Source organism: Cherax quadricarinatus, chromosome 61, assembly GCF_038502225.1.
Source record: "Cherax quadricarinatus isolate ZL_2023a chromosome 61, ASM3850222v1, whole genome shotgun sequence".
NCBI lineage: Eukaryota > Metazoa > Arthropoda > Malacostraca > Decapoda > Parastacidae > Cherax > Cherax quadricarinatus.
Window position 1 is genome coordinate 11,949,061 of NC_091352.1, and position 21,127 is coordinate 11,970,187.

The 21,127-nt window shown below is 40.6% G+C and overlaps 1 protein-coding gene across 1 annotated transcript in view; it reads right to left on the reverse strand.

Moving 5' to 3' along the window:
• Positions 1 to 6,588: 6,588 nt before the first annotated feature.
• Positions 6,589 to 21,127, reverse strand: part of LOC128699359 (uncharacterized) — a 27,700-nt gene continuing 13,161 nt past the window's right edge. The window contains exons 2-9 of the mRNA XM_053792023.2: positions 18,643 to 19,070; positions 18,231 to 18,431; positions 13,802 to 15,460; positions 12,761 to 12,876; positions 11,714 to 11,845; positions 11,147 to 11,341; positions 9,583 to 9,699; positions 6,589 to 8,966 (exon numbers count right to left, since the gene is read on the reverse strand). Coding sequence (XP_053647998.2) covers positions 8,757 to 8,966; positions 9,583 to 9,699; positions 11,147 to 11,341; positions 11,714 to 11,845; positions 12,761 to 12,876; positions 13,802 to 15,460; positions 18,231 to 18,431; positions 18,643 to 19,070 — 3,058 coding nt within the window. The 3' untranslated portion in view covers positions 6,589 to 8,756. The remainder of the gene's footprint in view (positions 8,967 to 9,582; positions 9,700 to 11,146; positions 11,342 to 11,713; positions 11,846 to 12,760; positions 12,877 to 13,801; positions 15,461 to 18,230; positions 18,432 to 18,642; positions 19,071 to 21,127) is intronic.

Sequence of the window (21,127 nt, forward strand, 5' to 3'; positions counted from 1 at the left end):
TGGTTCAAAGGCTCCTATACATTCACTTAACATCTCCCAAAATCTCTCTCTCTCCTCTGCATTCCTCTCTTCTCCAGGTGCATATATATATATATATATATATATATATATATATATATATATATATATATATATATATATATATATATATATATATATATATATATGCAAAACAACCACTATGAAAAAATAGTGGTTGTTTTGCATATTTTGAAATCACCTGTTTACTGTGATCTTATTGCATATATATATATATATATATATATATATATATATATATATATATATATATATATATATATATATATATATACTATATATTAAAGTCGTCTCATTAAGGCCGGAAAGATGCATACTATCGTTGCAAAACATCCTTCCGTTTAGATATTGGTTTCTTCAAATCAACCCCTCAACCGTACCCTTGAAAAGGGTGAAGGGCTTTTAATATATAAGGAAATGAAATCACTCTTCCATTTTTTTTATCAACTCTGATTGCCTCCCACTACCCAGGCACTGTATGACCTCGTGTGGGTTTAGTGCTTCCCGGTGATTACTGTATACAGTCCTCAACTTTCTAAAACCTGTCCAATTTGCTTCAGGAGCAACACCGAAAGGTATATACACCGAGAAGTGTATGCCCCTTAGGGTACAGTCGTTGAAAAATTACTTGTAGTTGATAGGCTTTAGATCCACTTAACTAGTAATCAGCCAGAGATTATACAACATTGTGACCTGATCCTCGGGGTCAGTTTCGATCATTGACACTAAATATGAACCCCGTGAGGCCTTTGTATGTAGCCAAATAATTGATGAAATATTTCTGAAGTTAATTATGATGATTAACACCGTAATTAAGAAAGGCACATGCTGCAATTAGGTCATTTGTTGATGAGACATTTCGCCAACCAAGATCCTTATCAATTTAATCCACTGGATTGATAAAGCCCCATGAGTGCGAAACATCCCTTCGGTAAATGTCCTGTTTACTACATATGTGTTTTTTCATACACGAAATGTTTCTGCATCTTCTCATTGTTTTCTCACATGGTGTATTATGTGGCAAAATTCTTCACCCGTACCTGTTGGATAATCGGTGACGAATTGATTAGGATTCCATTGTTCAGTCTCTGGCGTGGCTACAGGAGGTTATGACACTTACTGAGGACCTCTCCCACCACTTCGCCAATGACAACATGTTTCTGTTAAGTCAGTCATCTACTAACGTTAAAAATCTGAATTAATATATATATATATATATATATATATATATATATATATATATATATATATATATATATATATATATATATATATATATATAATGTCGTGCCGAATAGGCAGAACTTGCGATCTTGGCTTAAATAGCAACGATCATCTTGCCATGTACGACAAGTGAAAATTTGTGTATGCAATAATTTCGCCAAAATCATTCTGAACCTAATGAAAAAAATATATTTCACTGTGTTTGTTTAGTATTAAATTACTGTAAACAAATCGAAAATATATTTAGTTGGGTTAAGCTAAAATAAATTGTTCTTGTTATAATAAGGTTAGGTAAGTTTTCTAAGATTCTTTTGGTGCAAAAGAATCTTATACGTAAAGTATAAGAGAAAATTTCAGAAACAACTTAATTTTAAATGAGTTCTTGCTAATTGACCAGTTTTACATATTCGGCACGACATATATATATATATATATATATATATATATATATATATATATATATATATATATATATATATATATATATATATATATATATATACAAAACAAATAGAGTTAGAGCTAAAGAAGGAGTAGCAATAATGTTGAAGGATAAGCTATGGCAGGAAAAGAGGGACTACAAATGCATAAATTCAAGGATTATGTGAAGTAAAATAAAGATTGGATGTGAAAAGTGGGTTATAGTAAGCGTGTATGCACCTGGAGAAGAGAGAAGTGTAGAGGAGAGAGAGAGATTCTGGGAAATGTTGAGTGAATGCGTGGGGAGTTTTGAATCAAGTGTGAGAGTAATGGTGGTTGGGGATTTCAATGCTAAAGTGGGTAAAAATGTTATGGAGGGAGTAGTAGGTAAATTTGGGGTGCCAGGGGTATATGTAAATGGGGAGCCTTTAATTGAGCTATGTGTAGAAAGAAATTTGGTAATAAGTAATACATATTTTATGAAAAAGAGGATAAATAAATATACAAGGTATGATGTAGCACGTAATGAAAGTAGTTTGTTAGATTATGTATTGGTGGATAAAAGGTTGATGGGTAGGCTCCAGGATGTACATGTTTATAGAGGGGCAACTGATATATCAGATCATTATTTAGTTGTAGCTACAGTTAGAGTAAGAGGTAGATGGGAAAAGAGGAAGGTGGCAACAACAAGTAAGAGGGAGGTGAAAGTGTATAAACTAAGGGAGGAGGAAGTTCGGGCGAGATATAAGCGACTATTGGCAGAAAGGTGGGCTAGTGCAAAGATGAGTAGAGGGGGGGTTGAAGAGGGTTGGAATAGTTTTAAAAATGCAGTATTAGAATGTGGGGCAGAAGTTTTTGGTTATAGGAGGGTGGGGGCAGGAGGAAAGAGGAGTGATTGGTGGAATGATGAAGTAAAGGGTGTGATAAAAGAGAAAAAGGTAGCTTACGAGAGGTTTTTACAAAGCAGAAGTGTTATAAGAAGAGCAGAGTATATGGAGAGTAAAAGAAAGGTGAAGAGAGTGGTGAGAGAGTGCAAAAGGAGAGCAGATGAAAGAGTGGGAGAGGCACTGTCAAGAAATATTAATGAAAATAAGAAAAATTTTTGGAGTGAGTTAAACAAGTTAAGAAAGCCTAGGGGAAGTATGGATTTGTCCGTTAAAAACAGAGTAGGGGAGTTAGTAGATGGGGAGAGGGAGGTATTAGGTAGATGGCGAGAATATTTTGAGGAACTTTTAAATGTTGAGGAAGAAAGGGAGGCGGTAATTTCATGCACTGGCCAGGGAGGTATACCATCTTTTAGGAGTGAAGAAGAGCAGAATGTAAGTGTGGTGGAGGTACGTGAGGCATTACGTAGAATGAAAGGGGGTAAAACAGCTGGAACTGATGGGATCATGACAGAAATGTTAAAAGCAGGGGGGGATATAGTGTTGGAGTGGTTGGTACTTTTGTTTAATAAATGTATGAAAGAGGGGAAGGTACCTAGTGATTGGCGGAGAGCATGTATAGTCCCTTTATATAAAGGGAAAGGGGACAAAAGAGATTGTAAAAATTATAGAGGAATAAGTTTACTGAGTATACGAGGAAAAGTATACGGTAGGGTTATAATTGAAAGAATTAGAGGTAAGACAGAATGTAGAATTGCGGATGAGCAAGGAGGCTTCAGAGTGGGTAGGGGATGTGTAGATCAAGTGTTTACATTGAAGCATATATGTGAACAGTATTTAGATAAAGGTAGGGAAGTTTTTATTGCATTTATGGATTTAGAAAAGGCATATGATAGAGTGGATAGAGGAGCAATGTGGCAGATGTTGCAAGTTTATGGAGTAGGTGGTAAGTTACTAAATGCTGTAAAGAGCTTTTATGAGGATAGTGAGGCTCAGGTTAGGGTGTGTAGAAGAGAGGGAGAATACTTCCCGGTAAAAGTAGGTCTTAGACAGGGATGTGTAATGTCACCATGGTTGTTTAATATATTTATAGATGGGGTTGTAAAAAAAGTAAATGCTAGGGTGTTCGGGAGAGGGGTAGGATTAAATTATTGGGAATCAAATTCAAAATGGGAATTGACACAGTTACTTTTTGCTGATGATACTGTGCTTATGGGAGATTCTAAAGAAAAATTGCAAAGGTTAGTGGATGAGTTTGAGAATGTGTGTAAAGGTAGAAAGTTGAAAGTGAACATAGAAAAGAGTAAGGTGATGAGGGTATCAAATGATTTAGATAAAGAAAAATTGGATATCAAATTGGGGAGGAGGAGTATGGAAGAAGTGAATGTTTTCAGATACTTGGGAGTTGACGTGTCGGCGGATGGATTTATGAAGGATGAGGTTAATCATAGAATTGATGAGGGAAAAAAGGTGAGTGGTGCGTTGAGGTATATGTGGAGTCAAAAAACGTTATCTATGGAGGCAAAGAAGGGAATGTATGAAAGTATAGTAGTACCAACACTCTTATATGGATGTGAAGCTTGGGTGGTAAATGCAGCAGCGAGGAGACGGTTGGAGGCAGTGGAGATGTCCTGTCTAAGGGCAATGTGTGGTGTAAATATTATGCAGAAAATTCGGAGTGTGGAAATTAGGAGAAGGTGTGGAGTTATTAAAAGCATTAGTCAGAGGGCAGAAGAGGGGTTGTTGAGGTGGTTTGGTCATTTAGAGAGAATGGATCAAAGTAGAATGACATGGAAAGCATATAAATCTATAGGGGAAGGAAAGAGGGGTACTGGTCGTCCTCGGAAGGGTTGGAAAGAGGGGGTAAAGGAGGTTTTGTGGGCGAAGGGCTTGGACTTCCAGCAAGCGTGCATGAGCGTGTTAGATAGGAGTGAATGGAGACGAATGATACTTGGGACCTGACGATCTGTTGGAGTGTGAGCAGGGTAATATTTAGTGAAGGGATTCAGGGAAACCGGTTATTTTCATATAGTCGGACTTGAGTCCTGGAAATGGGAAGTACAATGCCTGCACTTTAAAGGAGTGGTTTGGGATATTGGCAGTTTGGAGGGATATGTTGTGTATCTTTATACGTATATGCTTCTAAACTGTTGTATTCTGGGCACCTCTGCAAAAGCAGTGATAATGTGTGATTGTGGTGAAAGTGTTGAATGATGATGAAAGTATTTTCTTTTTGGGGATTTTCTTTCTTTTTTGGGTCACCCTGCCTCGGTGGGAGACGACCGACTTGTTGAAAAAAAAAAAAATATACAAAACAACCACTCTGAAAGAATAGAGAAATTCCTTGATAATGTGAGTAGTCACGAAAGCGCTTGGAATTTCTCTATTCTTTCAGAGTGGTTGTTTTGCATATTCTGAAATCACCTGTTTACTGTGATCTTATTGCTTATATAAATATATATATATATATATATATATATATATATATATATATATATATATATATATATATATATATATATATATATATATATATATATAATATATATAAATCTTTAAACGTATAAGAGAAAATTTTAGAAAGGACTTAATTTTAAATGAGTTCTTGCTAATTGACCAGTTTTGCCTATTCAGCATAACATTATATATATTATATAAACATTTATATATAAGTATTTATGCTCGTTTGTCCTACAAACGAACATTATCATTAAATAAAAATTCTGTGTATAATTGCAGGTGGTGATATTTATTGAGGAGACGAGGCGGCGTCTTTGTAGTCCATGAGAGATGCAACAGCTGCTGCTGCTGCTGTTGCTGTTGTTGTTGCTGTTGCTGTTGCTGCTGTTGGCTTACAGTCACTCTAAGGTAGAACATTTTATCACTACAAGTAATTTTCCTGTACGTCGTAATCAGACATGATTACCAACCATTCACGAGTATCCCCGTAGCCTCGAAAATCTAGGCGCCATGTTTGTTGTATCAGCTGATGGCTTTGTTAGTACAATGTGATGCTTATAAAAGAAATAACATAAGGGAGCAAGAGGTAATATAACCGATATACTGATAAAGACACTATATAAGAATGGGAACTTTATTAAGATTGCTGCTGCTTCTACTACTATTAATGCTAATACTGCTATTACTACTACCACTAGTACTACTACTGCTGCTGCTGCTGCTACTAATACTGCTGCTGCTGCTGCTGCTGCTGCTGCTACTACTACTACTACTACTACTACTACTACTAATACTAATACTGCTGCTGCTACTAATACTGCTAATACTGCTGCTGCTGCTGCTGCTAATACTGCTAATACTGCTGCTGCTGCTGCTACTACTACTACTACTACTACTACTACTACTACTACTACTACTACTACTACTACTACTACTACTACTACTACTACTACTACTACTGCTGCTGCTATTACTAATTAGCGATAGGTAGACGAAATGACTACGTCTACCCATCGTTTTTGTCATCTTGTCTTCCCGGTCTGTCTTCTAGTAATCTCTGCTTTTCTCTCTTAGTTTTGAGGTGACAGTGGTCCACTGGGGACCTAAACGTCACAACTTTTTCATTCGGTGATTTTCTTTAGCCACGTTATTTTGACACATTATTTCCCCTTCATCAAGGCAACGTTTCCCTTGGAGACCAAACTTTCCGAAGTCTATAAAGCGTAGATTGTAACACGGACGTTAAAATTATCTCACAGGAATGTGAGAGAGAACTCAACTCACAAGCTCAACACGACTCAGCCTCTGGACCCGACTTAAATTAAATTCAGATGACACATCACGTCTTGTCACATGCTTTTTTAACATGTGCCGATGGTTCCATGTACTTTCCAAAGACTCGACAAAGATTTTTCTTCAAGCGAAACGCTGTGTTGATAAAGAAAGGTCAGATTTAGAAAAAAGAATTATGTATACAGGCCACTAAACTCTCGTGTTGCTTCTGTTTACAATAGTTACAAGTGTATTTATGGCAAGGTGACAACTGACAAATAGGGTGTGCATATTTTGATCTGTGCAAGTTGCAAGGGATGACAAGAAAAGTACAATGAAGTGACTGGCATCATTAAAAAAAAAATTCGCCGAGAACAGCTTGTCTTTCCCTTTATCCAACCCAGAGGGACCACATTACAAAAACAAAGATGGCTAGATGAATATTCAAATACATCTATTTTATTTTTTTATTTTTATGTTTTCTTGCTATGTACATCACTGACGGTCTTTCACTATTTATATGTTTTAATAAATGTGACCGGTGAACTACTACTATTAATATTTATACGTATATGAGACCTCTAGGAGGCCAGGAAGGAGGACCGAGTATAATACACAAAGTTATTATGACTTGATAAAGTTCCACACAGCTTAACGTTGCCTCAGTAAAAGTTTGCTGTTTATCTTGTGAATTTTACCTCATATTTATCACATTACAGCTGCGACAGCTTTGATCAAACATTTTTGGCCTGGCAACTAAACGTACATAAAATAACGAATGTTTTATTAGATATAAAGCCTATACGAAGGTCATTAGGCTGCAGCTTTTCAGTGGTGATTTGATGCAATGAGTCCTTGATCCGAGTTATTAAAGCAACCATCCCCTCCATCGGGTCAAGGCTAATTGCCTCCAGTTCTCAGTCGCTGTGTGATCCCTACGGGTTAGTTCATCCCCATGAGCAAAAAATAATGCTGCAATATCACTTATGCACTGAGTGTCAAGAATATTTTAATCTCCAGAACAGTGATTATTATACACCTCTGACCAGTGTATATACACTTGAGATATATATATATACCTCAGTGTATATATACAGATATATATCTCTGAGTGTATACACTGAGAAACATATATTGAGTAATACCTAGTGTTGTGACATTAAATTTTAGAAATTGCTTGATGTCATGTCCCTCCAAATGCAGTATGAACTAAGATAAATCTGCGTCGCTGTAAAGATGAAGTAACAGGCGTCGGCCTTGGCAGATTACCTTAGAAGATAAATCTGGGAATTACTTCGAAGAATAAAGACGTAATCTGCTTTGACTGTTCTAGACTTTGTCACATTCATTTCCACAGGATGTGACATAGTTCCCGTCAGGAACGAGGTATAAGTATTAACTGATCATATGGTGTTGAAAGCGAATATTCTCATCTTTGTAATTCATATTATTTGCTCAGTGTCCGAGCAAGTAAATTCCTACATGTGGCTACGAGAGCCATTAGTAATATCCTTACATATCAAATATTTAAATATAAATAAAATTTTATTTTTTAACATTTGTGAGCTAGGTTAGGTTATGCTTTGTTGGTGCGGGCATATAGCCTAACCTAACTTAATCTAAAGTAACCTAATCCACCTTAACCTAATCTATCCTAACTTATGAGCGTGGGGGACGGATTGTTATTAAATTACATTAGTGTTCGTAACTCATGAGAGTATTTAACTCATTGTGAGAGTAGTCACCCATCTTGAACTCTTTGTCAAACACTTCAGTATGTCATAAGCAGACTCGTCCCATTAATTAATAACATAATGTCAAATATGCAAACATTCTGCGCCATCCACCTGATTAGGCATGTCATCGCAGGGAGAATTGGTCTGGGACCCAGCTGTAGGGGGGGGCGGCGATCCCCATTACCATCCATAAATAACCCACAAATCAATAGACTAATATAGTTATTTTTAACGGTTTTGATCTCCGAAAATTAGCCTATTCAGTTTTTGTTTTTACATCTAATATACGATAGTTGGATTTATTACACATGCTTCTAACTGGGTTTATTATGCTATTATTTTTTTCCACTGGGCTTATTCTGCTTTTTTTTTAACCGGGGTTATTCTACCCTTTTCTCATTTGGTTTATTCTGCTGTTCATTTTTTTTTACACTGGGTTTATTCTGCTCTTTTTTTCACTGGGCTTATTCTACTTTTTTTATTTTATTTATTCTACTAATTTTTTACTGGGTTTATTCTGCTCTTTTTTCACTGGGTTGATTTTTTTTTTTTTCATTGGGTTTATTCCACTTTTTTGCACTGGGTTTATTCCACTTTTTTGCACTGGGTCTATTATGCTTTTCTTTTTTTCCATAGGGCTTATTCTACTTTTTTTTCACTGTGTTATTCCGTTCTTTTTTCATTACTCTTATTTTTTGCCTTTTCTATTGAGGGAATCAAGTTATTTATTCAGTTGTATATTCAGCTCTGGGATCTCGATGAGAGCTGCCATGACGAGGTAGAAGGTGAGAAAGAGAGCTGTGAGCACAGGACACAGAATGCGACACAGAAGGTTGAGCCAGGCAGCCAGTGCTGCTCGCCGAACTGCAAGCAACGCTCCGGCATCGTTGATGTAGCGACCCACGCCCAGCACACAGGCCGGGGCGCATTTCTACACCGGGGAGACCAGAGAATAGTTAGTTTTACTATTTACTACTTTACTAGTCACCCATTACCCATCTTGTGGGAGGTAGTCCCCATACCCATCATGGGGGAGGTATTATGGTTACTTATGCGGGGTGGTTTTTCCTCTCATATGCCATCACAAAGTGTTTTCCTGATATACTCCATCGCACAGGATGGTTGTCCTATCATATTGTATCCCACAGAATAAACTCCTTACAGGACTTAATAAAATCTGTCAGCCTGAGTTACAGTGAAAGGGTAAGAGATTTATATAGAAAGGGACATATAAATGGAATTAGAGACAGACCGCATTAGCCCTCATCATATACGTATGTAGTAAAAATAACGGATAACTAAATCAGATATACACTAACTAGATGGAAAGATTTATTCATCTGGACCCGAGAGAGAGAGAGAGAGAGAGAGAGAGAGAGAGAGAGAGAGAGAGAGAGAGAGAGAGAGAGAGAGAGAGAGAGAGAGAGAGAGAGAGAGAGAGAGAAAGAGAGAGAGAGAAGAGAAGATTAACCTCCCTCTGTCCCTACTCATGTCACCCCTGTTCCCTCGCCTGGCACCTCCCTTTCCCCTCACTTTACACCTCTCACCTTGCACCAGTTGAGGAAGGCGACGGTGACCACCACCAGGAAGAGGCTAATGATGCAGTACACATACCAGATGTCGACCAGCTTGAGGTAGGCTGTCTGGGGGATGTTGGAGCTCGTCTGTTGGTGGGCTCGTACGAGGCAGGCAGGGCAACGTCGGGGTCGTATCAGGATCACATTAGAGTAGCATCAGGATTGCATTAGAGTAGCATCAGTCACGTCAGGGCCATGTTAAGGGTCACATCAGAGTTACATCAGGGTAACATTAGAGTCATAATACATGCACACAGGTGTAATGTTAATGATCTGGCTGCCTTCAAGAGAGAGCTGGACAGATACCTAAAGTCAGTGCCGGATCAGCCAGGCTGTGGCTCGTACGTCGGACTGCGTGCGGCCAGCAGTAACAGCCTAGTTGATCAGGCCCTGATCCATCGGGAGGCCTGGTCATGGACCGGGCCGCGGGGGCGTTGATCCCCGGAATAACCTCCAGGTAACCTCCAGGTATGTGTATATCTTTCGGTATGTATCCACCGAAAGTAACAGTGTAATATTCACTTAGAGATATTATTTGGGTATAGAACGAGAGGTGTGTATATTTTTTTTATATGAACCTAGAAATGTCTACCTTGTACATTCATCTTGAGGTGTTTAAGTGTACACAGAAAGGTGTAAATACACCGAGAAGTGTGTATCTAAGTGTATGTACACCTGAAGGTGTGCACCCTAGACTGCGAGGTTACTTTTATAACATGTAATAAAGTATTTTTTTTTATTTTAGCATATACATGAATTACAGCTATAACCCTTAAACTGTCCAAACAGATCTACGTTCACATGCGTAGTGCTCCAAAAGTAGATCTACTTTTTTTTACATATTTTCAAATATAACAACAAAAAATGTAGATCAAAGTTTTTTACACATTTTCAAATGTAAAAAAAAAAAAGGTCTACGTTTTTTACATACTTTCAAATGTTGATAAAGCGTAGATCTACGTTTGGACAGTTTAAGGGTTAAATTACCTCGTGTAACAACCCTAAGGTGTTCAATTCATGGGCTGAATAAGACGTATGAGCAAGACTTTTACACCTACTACCTCTTGTTTACCTAGCATTCAGTGGGTACCCGAGTGCTAGTCGACTGTTGTAGGTGGCATCCTGTGGGTGGTAGTATACTTTAGATAGAGCTAGACTTTGCAATGATCTGAGATAAGACAACAACTCCTAGCCTGTAAAAGAAATTGCGTAAAATAAACTATGACTAAACTGATTTGTTATTCGTATATTTTCAGTTGCGTGAGAAAACCATCCAGCTGGTATATGTTGACAAAGAGGTGTGTAAAAACTGTGTTCCGTACATTTGTTAAGTGGAGTGGAACCCTAGCCCGGGCACGCCAGGAGCCGTAACTCAACCCGCTGCAACCACAAACAAGTGAGTACTGATACCTAGCATGTGTACCCCGGTGATCCGCTACTGAACGGATGATCGTATAACTAATCCCGCGTCAGGAGGCGTATTTTCCTGACGAATGAAACTCCAATGGCACCATCTATCCAGCGGGCATCTTACCTGTGTGAAAAAGGCGGCCTCGACCAGAAGTGCTGTCAGAGCAACCATGATCCTCTCGTTGAAGTCATCCACTGGGAAGTAGAAGACGAGGTAACCAATGACCACAATGATGAAGGTAGGCACGTATGTAGAGGTGATGTAGAAGGTAGACAGGTTCTGGAAGGTTAGTTTCACCACCTGCCCGCTGTAGTTAGCCTGAAATAGGCAGATCATTTCAGATTGTATGTACGTACGTACGTATTTATTCAGGCAATGTGCGTATATATATTCGGCAAGTTCGGCCTAATAAGCCGAACTTGCCGACTACCCTAACTCCTTTGAAAATTGGTCTATATATATATATATATATATATATATATATATATATATATATATATATATAATTTAGAAACCTCACCTAACGTACTTTAATTGAACGTGATTTGGTTTAGTCAAAGTCTACTAAATATATCATAGATCAGTTTAATTTTTTTATTATTACTTAAAATAAATTAGATATATATTTTTCGTTATGCTCAAAGAGAGAGAGAGAGAGTGGAGGGAGAGAAGAAGGAAGAGAGAGCTCACCTCATCGTGAGGCAACATAGCCTCATCCTTCAGGTAGTACTGAAGTAGTTTCCTCTTGCCAACGTAGGTGATACCTGGGCCCTCAGGTACCAGTGTGATGTAATCCTTCGTCAGTCCAAGCAGCACCACACCCTGTGACACACACACACACACTTGGAAGCACTTGTACTCACTGGAGCGCAGGCGAGAGAGATACAATATAATCTACAGCTGGAAAATCCTAAAGGGACGGGTCCATAATCTGCTTACAGAAATCACTCCCTATGAAAGCAAAAGACTTGGCAGGCAGTGCAACATACCCCCAATGAAAAGTAGGGGTGCCATTAGTACACTAAGAGTAAACACAAAAGTGTCTGGGGCCCAGACTGTTCAACAGCCTCCCACCAGGCATAAGGGGAATTACCAATAGACCCCTGGCTGCCTTCAGGAGGGAGCTGGACAGATACCTAAAGTCAGTGCCGGATCAGTCGGGCTGTGGTTCGTACGTTGGACTACCTGCGGCCAGCAGTAACGGCCTAGTTGATCACGACCTGATCCACCGGGAGGCCTGGTCATGAACCTGGCCGCGGGGGCGTTGATCCCCAGAATACCCTCAAGGTAGACACACACAAGATGAATCATATAATATTAATTAAAACATAATAATTAAACAATTATTGACCATAAATTATTACAGTAATAAGTTACTGCGATATTATATATAAACAACAAATATTAAGTCAAAACGATTAAAAATACATTATATTAATACACGAAAATAAATTCACGAATAACTGCGTATATACAGTGTACATCACTTCTTGAAGAATTAGACACTTCTGCAACATCTGGGAATCTTTAGTCTGGAAACGTTTCACCAGCCAGTGGCTTCCTCAGTCCGGTATAGACATGAATGGTGGAAGAAGAGGAGCTTGAGATAATCAGTCCCTCAGCCTTGACTCTATGTATTCGGTCCATCAATATTGATGGACTGAGCACATCGAGTCAAGGTTGGCATCAACTGACACGTCACATTGTCCCTCCCAGGAGGGAGTGAGGGGCACCTACCAGCTTGCAGGTCTGCGTGTCGAAGGGAAAGGAGATGAGGTCGAACTGACAGGAGGTAGTGACGGTCAGCTTCTTAATTAACACCAGTGGGTTGTCTTCCCCGGCAAAGATTTCGTCTGTAGAAGAGACCACAAGTAATAAAGACCAACTAATAAAGAAGAGAAAGGCATAATACCGTGACTTGAGCAATACACATAACCCGAAGAGAGAAGCTTATGACGACGTTTCGGTCAGAATTGAACCATTTACAAGTCACACTTACATACGAGAGTGAGGGAGCCAGTATATATACGTATACTGGCTCCCTCACTTGTGTGTAATTGTAACTTGTAAATGGTCGAAGCCGGATCGAAAAGTAGTTACAACCTTCTCTCTCCTATGTGCGGGTTATTTGTACAGTGCGTTAAATAGCAGAGCGCTGGACTCGTAACGGGAGTTGCAAGTCCAGCGCTCTGCTATTTAACGAAAGGAAAACATAGGAAACATAGAGTCAGTCACTCTACACCTGCCCCTGTTCACCTGACAGTAAATAGTCACCTGGGTGTTAGTCGACTAATTTCATTGGCATCCCAGGGATAGGCAGTGAACCATAGACAAAGCTGGGTTATGAAATGAACAGAAGTTGACAACTCTTAGCCTCTAAATTTCTGAAATGTACATAAAAGTCCTAAGTATTTAATAGGAGGCATGTAAAATTATAATAAGATGGGCAGTATAAGCACATACAGATCAACAAACTAAGACTTCACTATGAAATAAATGTTAAATATTGAATATTATTTTTATTATTATTTCAATTATTATTATTATTATTAAAGAGATGCTAACGTGCAAGTTAGTGTCTGGTAAATGGCAGGTATTTTTATTGGATCCGACGAAGGGCAGCTATAATTCCTGGACCAAGGAATTGAACCTGTGCTTCCCTTCCTGGGATCATATTTGAATGTCTCCCATTTTCCCCAGGCGATATGTGGCCCTATGGGCTTAATCCTGATTGGTTCATAAAAAATCACTGTATGAAAACGGGTTGTCAGTGCTCACCTTCCCCGAGGTTTTCGTCGTTGTCAGGCAGTGGTTGCGTGACGCGCTTGGCCACCAGGAACGACCTTCGCTCACTCACGTCGCTTGTGGTGAAGGCGTCGCCGAAGAACTCAACTTTAGGCATCCATGGTTCCTGCTCCTCGGTGAGGTGGATGGTGTTCAGGAATTCTGCTTCGTTCAGGTGATGGAACTTGATTCTGACGTCATGCCATGCAATGCGAACTTCAAGTTCACAAACGAAGTTGAAGCCGGTGAGATCAAAGGCCCGCACGGATAACATTTGAACATGGAGGTAAACGTTGATGGGAGTTGATGGGTCTCTTCTGGGCGGCGGTGTCATCTTATTGTATCCTTCAGGAATTACTAAGAAACGGCAGCTAACCTCGTCTGAACCATCAGGGCAATTGACTTCCATGTCGCAACGCTCACGCAAGCGTATGCAGGTGCCATCATCACAAGAGAACTGTTGGTCCTTGCAAGACGTCATCCTGAGGGTTACTTCTTGCTCCCCACATACATCGTTGCTGATGATCCACTTGTTGAGACCCGTTGGGTAGTGAGTCGGAGATTTCATGGTGAGCTTAGCGGTGATGGATAATTTATCATAGCGAGTTATATGCCAGTACCCAAAGTTTCCGGAAAAGGTGCTGTTCTTCGTGGGAAGATGTTTAGTGATGAAGGAATAATATGCTCCAATGAAAACAACTGTGTTATTATCTTGTAGAAGGAAATATTCCCTATCAAATTCTGATTTTCCGCAGAGTCCCCGAATTCTAACGAACGGTAGCTCTTCAAAATGACAAGCAATACAACGTTCCAAGTTGCACGGTCTGGGTACCCATTTTCCATAGGCGTAGGACACAATACTCCTGCTTCCTTTAAAAGTAACGCAGACTTCCGGTTCTTCGATAGGCTGACCACTATTCTGTTCGAAGTTTGAGTATAAAATAGGAGCGCGAGAAGCAAAGTGCTGCCAGGTCTGACTACTTTCATTACCTTTAACGCCAAGCCAGAGTATATCTCCAACTCCGTCGCTGCATCCGGTCGTATAAGATTCTGCCAGAAGGAACAGTTTCCTGTTGTCCTCCTTGCTGATCGGTACTTTCAGAGTTCCACCGAGTATACGACAAAGTAGTTCACCCTCTTGAAATAGACGAGGCTCTGGAAATATAATATCAAATTCCTCGCGTTGCTCGCATATCAACTCAGAACTCACTTGCTCAATCTCCACGTTGCGAACTTCAAATTTTCTGGTAATATTGTAGAAGTCCAAGATGGGCACAGAGCTGTTGTCCGGAGCTTGACAGGAGGTGTAGTTCTTCATCTGGTCCGTAGTGAGGATAGAGTTATAGACACGCAGATCAACAAGTGAGCCTCGTAGACTTTGGAACTCATTGAATCCTCCTCCTAGAGTGTCTTGCTCCTGACCTATATACAGCTTCCCACCGCTGTGGACCATCAGATCATTTGCCGGGACAAAAGTCTCTATGATGCCCATCTTAATGTGACCATCTTGCACCACCTCCATCTTGCGACCCACCAAGTCCATAGCCACGCAGAAGGAAGACCACAGCCTCAGTTTCACACTAACCTTCAAGTTCCTGTACCACTCATGGCGGCAACAGACAAGCATCATCTCCTGCTTGTCGTAGCTGAAACCTGTGATTACGAATATCATCGTGTGGATAAGACTTTTTTGGGGGTCTAAACAATAAGTGATCGATAATTTGATAATTGATATCAGCGAATATTATATAAAATTCTTATGGATAGATTTACCTGTTTTCGTACCTATTCCGTATATGTCCATTTCAATAGGTAGTACCTCATATATATATATATATATATATATATATATATATATATATATATATTATTTTTTTTATTATCACACTGGCCGATTCCCACCAAGGCAGGGTGGCCCGAAAAAGAAAAACTTTCACCATCATTCGCTCCATCACTGTCTTGCCAGAAGGGTGCTTTACACTACAGTTTTTAAACTGCAACATTAACACCCCTCCTTCAGAGTGCAGGCACTGTACTTCCCATCACCAGGACTCAAGTCCGGCCTGCCGGTTTCCCTGAACCCCTTCATAAATGTTACTTTGCTCACACTCCAACAGCACGTCAAGTATTAAAAACCATTTGTCTCCATTCACTCCTATCAAACACGCTCATGCATGCCTGCTGGAAGTCCAAGCCCCTCGCACACAAAACCTCCTTTACCCCCTCTCTCCAACCTTTCCTAGGCCGACCCCTACCCCGCCTTCCTTCCACTACAGACTGATACACTCTTGAAGTCACTCTGTTTCGCTCCATTCTCTCTACATGTCCGAACCACCTCAACAACCCTTCCTCAGCCCTCTGGGCAACAGTTTTGGTAATCCCGCACCTCCTCCTAACTTCCAAACTACGAATTCTCTGCATTATATTCACACGACACATTGCCCTCAGACATGACATCTCCACTGCCTCCAGCCTTCTCCTCGCTGCAACATTCATCACCCATGCTTCACACCCATATAAGAGCGTTGGTAACACTATACTCTCATACATTCCCCTCTTTGCCTCCAAGGACAAAGTTCTTTGTCTCCACAGACTCCTAAGTGCACCACTCACCCTTTTCCCCTCATCAATTCTATGATTCACCTCATCTTTCATAGACCCATCCGCTGACACGTCCACTCCCAAATATCTGAATACATTCACCTCCTCCATACTCTCTCCCTCCAATCTGATATCCAATCTTTCATCACCTAATCTTTTTGTTATCCTCATAACCTTACTCTTTCCTGTATTCACTTTTAATTTTCTTCTTTTGCACACCCTACCAAATTCATCCACCAATCTCTGCAACTTCTCTTCAGAATCTCCCAAGAGCACAGTGTCATCAGCAAAGAGCAACTGTGACAACTCCCACTTTATGTGTGATTCTTTATCTTTTAACTCCACGCCTCTTGCCAAGACCCTCGCATTTACTTCTCTTACAACCCCATCTATAAATATATTAAACAACCACGGTGACATCACACATCCTTGTCTAAGGCCTACTTTACTGGGAAATAATTTCCCTCTTTCCTACATACTCTAACTTGAGCCTCACTATCCTCGTAAAAACTCTTCACTGCTTTCAGTAACCTACCTCCTACACCATACACCTGCAACATCTGCCACATTGCCCCCCTATCCACCCTGTCATACGCCTTTTCCAAATCCATAAATGCCACAAAGACCTCTTTAGCCTTATCTAAATACTGTTCACTTATATGTTTCACTGTAAACACCTGGTCCACACACCCCCTACCTTTCCTAAAGCCTCCTTGTTCATCTGCTATCCTATTCTCCGTCTTACTCTTAATTCTTTCAATAATAACTCTACCATACACTTTACCAGGTATGCTCAACAGACTTATCCCCCTATAATTTTTGCACTATTTTTTGTCCCCTTTGCCTTTATACAAAGGAACTATGCATGCTCTCTGCCAATCCCTAGGTACCTTACCCTCTTCCATACATTTATTAAATAATTGCACCAACCGCTCCAAAACTATATCCCCACCTGCTTTTAACATTTCTATCTTTATTCCATCAATCCCGGCTGCCTTACCCCCTTTCATTTTATCTACTGCCTCACGAACTTTCCCCACACTCACAACTGGCTCTTCCTCACTCCTACAAGATGTTATTCCTCCTTGCCCTATACACGAAATCACAGCTTCCCTATCTTCATCAACATTTAACAATTCCTCAAAATATTCCCTCCATCTTCTCAATACCTCTAACTCTCCATTTAATAACTCTCCTCTCCTATTTTTAACTGACAAATCCATTTGTTCTCTAGGCTTTCTTAACTTGTTAATCTCACTCCAAAACTTTTTCTTATTTTCAACAAAATTTGTTGATAACATCTCACCCACTCTCTCATTTGCTCTCTTTTTACATTGCTTCACCACTCTCTTAACCTCTCTCTTTTTCTCCATATACTCTTCCCTCCTTGCATCACTTCTACTTTGTAATATATATAATATATATATATATATATATATATATATATATATACACGTCTCCGGAAACAGGTAAATCTATCCAAAAAAATCTCTCACCGAGGCAGGGTGACCTGAAAAAGAAACACTTTACCATTTACAATCACTCTCTTGCCAGAGGCACACAAATACGGCAGTTTAGATGTCCCCTCTAAACAGCAAATATCCCAAACCCTTCCTTAAGAGTGCAAGAACTGTACTTCCCACCTCCAGGACTCAAGTCCGGGTAACCGGTTTCCCCTGACTCCCTTCACATTTTGAAAATATAATCAAAATGACGAATAAAATATTTCGGAGGCGCAAATCATTGACACAGAAACAGAATCAGAAAAGATGTCACTAAGAATATACAAATAATACATACAAATATTTTAATATAATCTTACCAATATACAATTCGTTATCATGGTTCTCCTTGGCGTACGAGATGACAACGATCTCGTTACGGGCCTGAAGGAGGAATATCCTGAAGCAGATGGTGAGCTGGCCTAGTTCGGGTATCTCTCCCAGGTACCTGAGATAGGTGCTGATGGAGGCAGGACCATCTCGCTGGTAGGTCACCATCCCAGCTCTCCACTCTCCTCCAGCTGATGTATAGATCAAGATGGACTTCGGTGAATGCACTTGTAATATCATTGAATGGTAATGACTGCATATTGTGAATATTTTTTCTCTCTCTTCTCACTCATAGGAAGGAGGGGAGGTTAGACACTGCTTTTAACCTTCATTTGAAAAGGCTTGCTCTATTGAGGACTGAATGAGAGAAATAGAGATTGGATAACTGTGGAGCAAACTTACTTGGTTGTTGTGTGAGTGCGGAGGCGTGAAGAACAGCCCCCAGCAGGAGGTAGAGGGCGGTTACTATGGGTATGTGCAGGAGGCTTCCTCCACCGTCAGTATCCCCGCACGCCCATCCCGCCCTCTGTCCACCCACTCTCCAGTCTCCTGTACTCACACTGATGCTGATACTTTTCTTTATAATGCTGCTTTCGATATTTATAGTGCTACTTAACTGTCTGCTAATCTTGTTTCTGTTTCGCGTGTTCCTGCTACTCGAGTTTCTGCTACTTATGCTACTCTTGCCGCTACTGTCCACTACAACTTCTTTTTCGCATACTTTAGCTCCTTGTCTCTCTTGTTCCTTACTTTCTTCCAGTAGCCTAGTTTTTTCCGCAGGATCTTCCATGAGCGTCCCTGCATTCTCCCTCTTAGTGCGCATCTGTGACCTGAGGAAAGACAATGATTATATAACTAGATGTGTTTCGGTCGCTGCGTGATCCGAGAAAGGTATCCCCGTGTTCCACAACCCCAGCCCTGCGTGCCTTAGTGCACGCGATTGGAATAGTGCAGAGTGCGGCATAAGTTTGTACTGCAGGTAAATGTTAGCAGTGAAGATTTGAATTGAGTCAGGAAAGGCATCTACGAATCATCATATGGAAATTAAATTCAAAATGTTTTAAATAAAAATAGTAAATTATGACATACATTGCTCAAGTCTAATTCAAATCTTCCACAAGGGCTGTATAGCCCTTGTGGTTTAGCGCTTCTTTTTTATTATAATAATCCACTAAGAAATACCAATTTTGAAGCTAAACTGAAGAGGCATTCTTTTGTTATCTCAAGGAGACTAATACCCTAAAATGCACAATCATAGCTGGAATTCGCTCAGAAGTTGCAATATCAAGTTAGTAGTAGTTGTTGTGTTATTAGTAGTGGTGGTAGTAGTAGTATAAGTAGTAGTGATAGTAGTAGTAGTGCTAATAGTAGAGGTAGCGATAGTAGTAGTAGTGGTGGTGGTGGTGGTAGTAGCAGTTGGTAAAAATACATATGGGGCTGCCTGCCCAGACACCCGCTCGTCAGCCCAACAAGGTACACACGACAATCCCCCACCCCCCATACGAGGGAGGTTCCTTGATGCCGGCGAGGGGCTCTTGATCTAAGGAAATGAACGAAGCATTAATGCCTTCCAATGTCAGGGCGCTGTTTGACCCTCCTACAGGTTGAGCACTCCATTGTGAATGTGATACCTCCCCCCCCGCGCACTTTACCACAACCATCTCTGTATTCACCGAGTTTGTGTTCGCAGGGGTCGAGTCTCCGCTCGCCTCTTAAGCCATGGTCGTCGGCAACACTGGTTTCTGGCCTCGTTGGGCCCTGTCGTACCTACTCTTGATGCGCTGTATGGAATTTGCCTCTCCCGCTTCGTCATTTACCACCCTGAGAATGAAAAAAAAATCCTAACATCCCAGTCGCTCGTGTGTGTGTGTATGTACTCACCTATTTGTACTCACCTATTTGTGGTTGCAGGGGTCGAGTCTTAGCTCCTGGCCCCGCCTCTTCACCGGTTGCTACTGGGCCCTCTCTCTCCCCGCTCCATGAGCTTTATCAAACCTCGTCTTAAAACTGTGTATGGTTCCTGCCTCCACTACGTCATTTTCTAGGCTATTCCACTGCCTTACAACTCTATGACTGAAGAAATACTTCCTAATATCTCTCTGACTCATTTGTGTCTTCAACTTCCAATTGTGGCCTCTTGTTTCTGTGTCCCCTCCCTGGAACATCCTGTCTTTGTCCACCTTGTCTATTCCACGCAGTATTTTATATGTCGTTATCATGTCTCCCCTGACCCTCCTGTCCTCCAGTGTCGTCAGGCCGATTTCCCTTAATCTTTCTTCATAGGACATTCCCCTTAGCTCTGGAACTAACCTTGTGGCAAACCTTTGTACTTTCTCTAGTTTCTTGACGTGCTTTATCAAGTGCGGGTTCCAAACAGGTGCTGCATACTCCAGTATGGGCCTGACATACACGGTGTACAGTGTCTTGAACGATTCCTTACTAAGGTGTCGGAATGCTGTTCTCAGGTTTGCCAGGCGCCCATATGCTGCAGCAGTTATCTGATTGATGTGTGCTTCCGGAGACATGCTCGGTGTTATACTCACCCCAAGATCTTTCTCCTTGAGTGAGGTTTGCAGTCTTTGGCCACCTAGCCTATACTCTGTCTGTGGTCTTCTGTGCCCTTCCCCTATCTTCATGACTTTGCATTTGGCAGGATTAAATTCGAGAAGCCATTTGCTGGACCAGGTGTCCAGTCTGTCCAGGTCTCTCTGAAGTCCTGCCTGATCCTCATCAGATTTAATTCTCCTCATTAACTTCACATCATCTGCAAACAGGGACACTTCTGAGTCTAACCCTTCCATCATGTCGTTCACATATACCAAAAATAGCACTGGTCCTAGGACCGACCCCTGTGGGACCCCGCTCGTCACAGGTGCCCACTGTGATA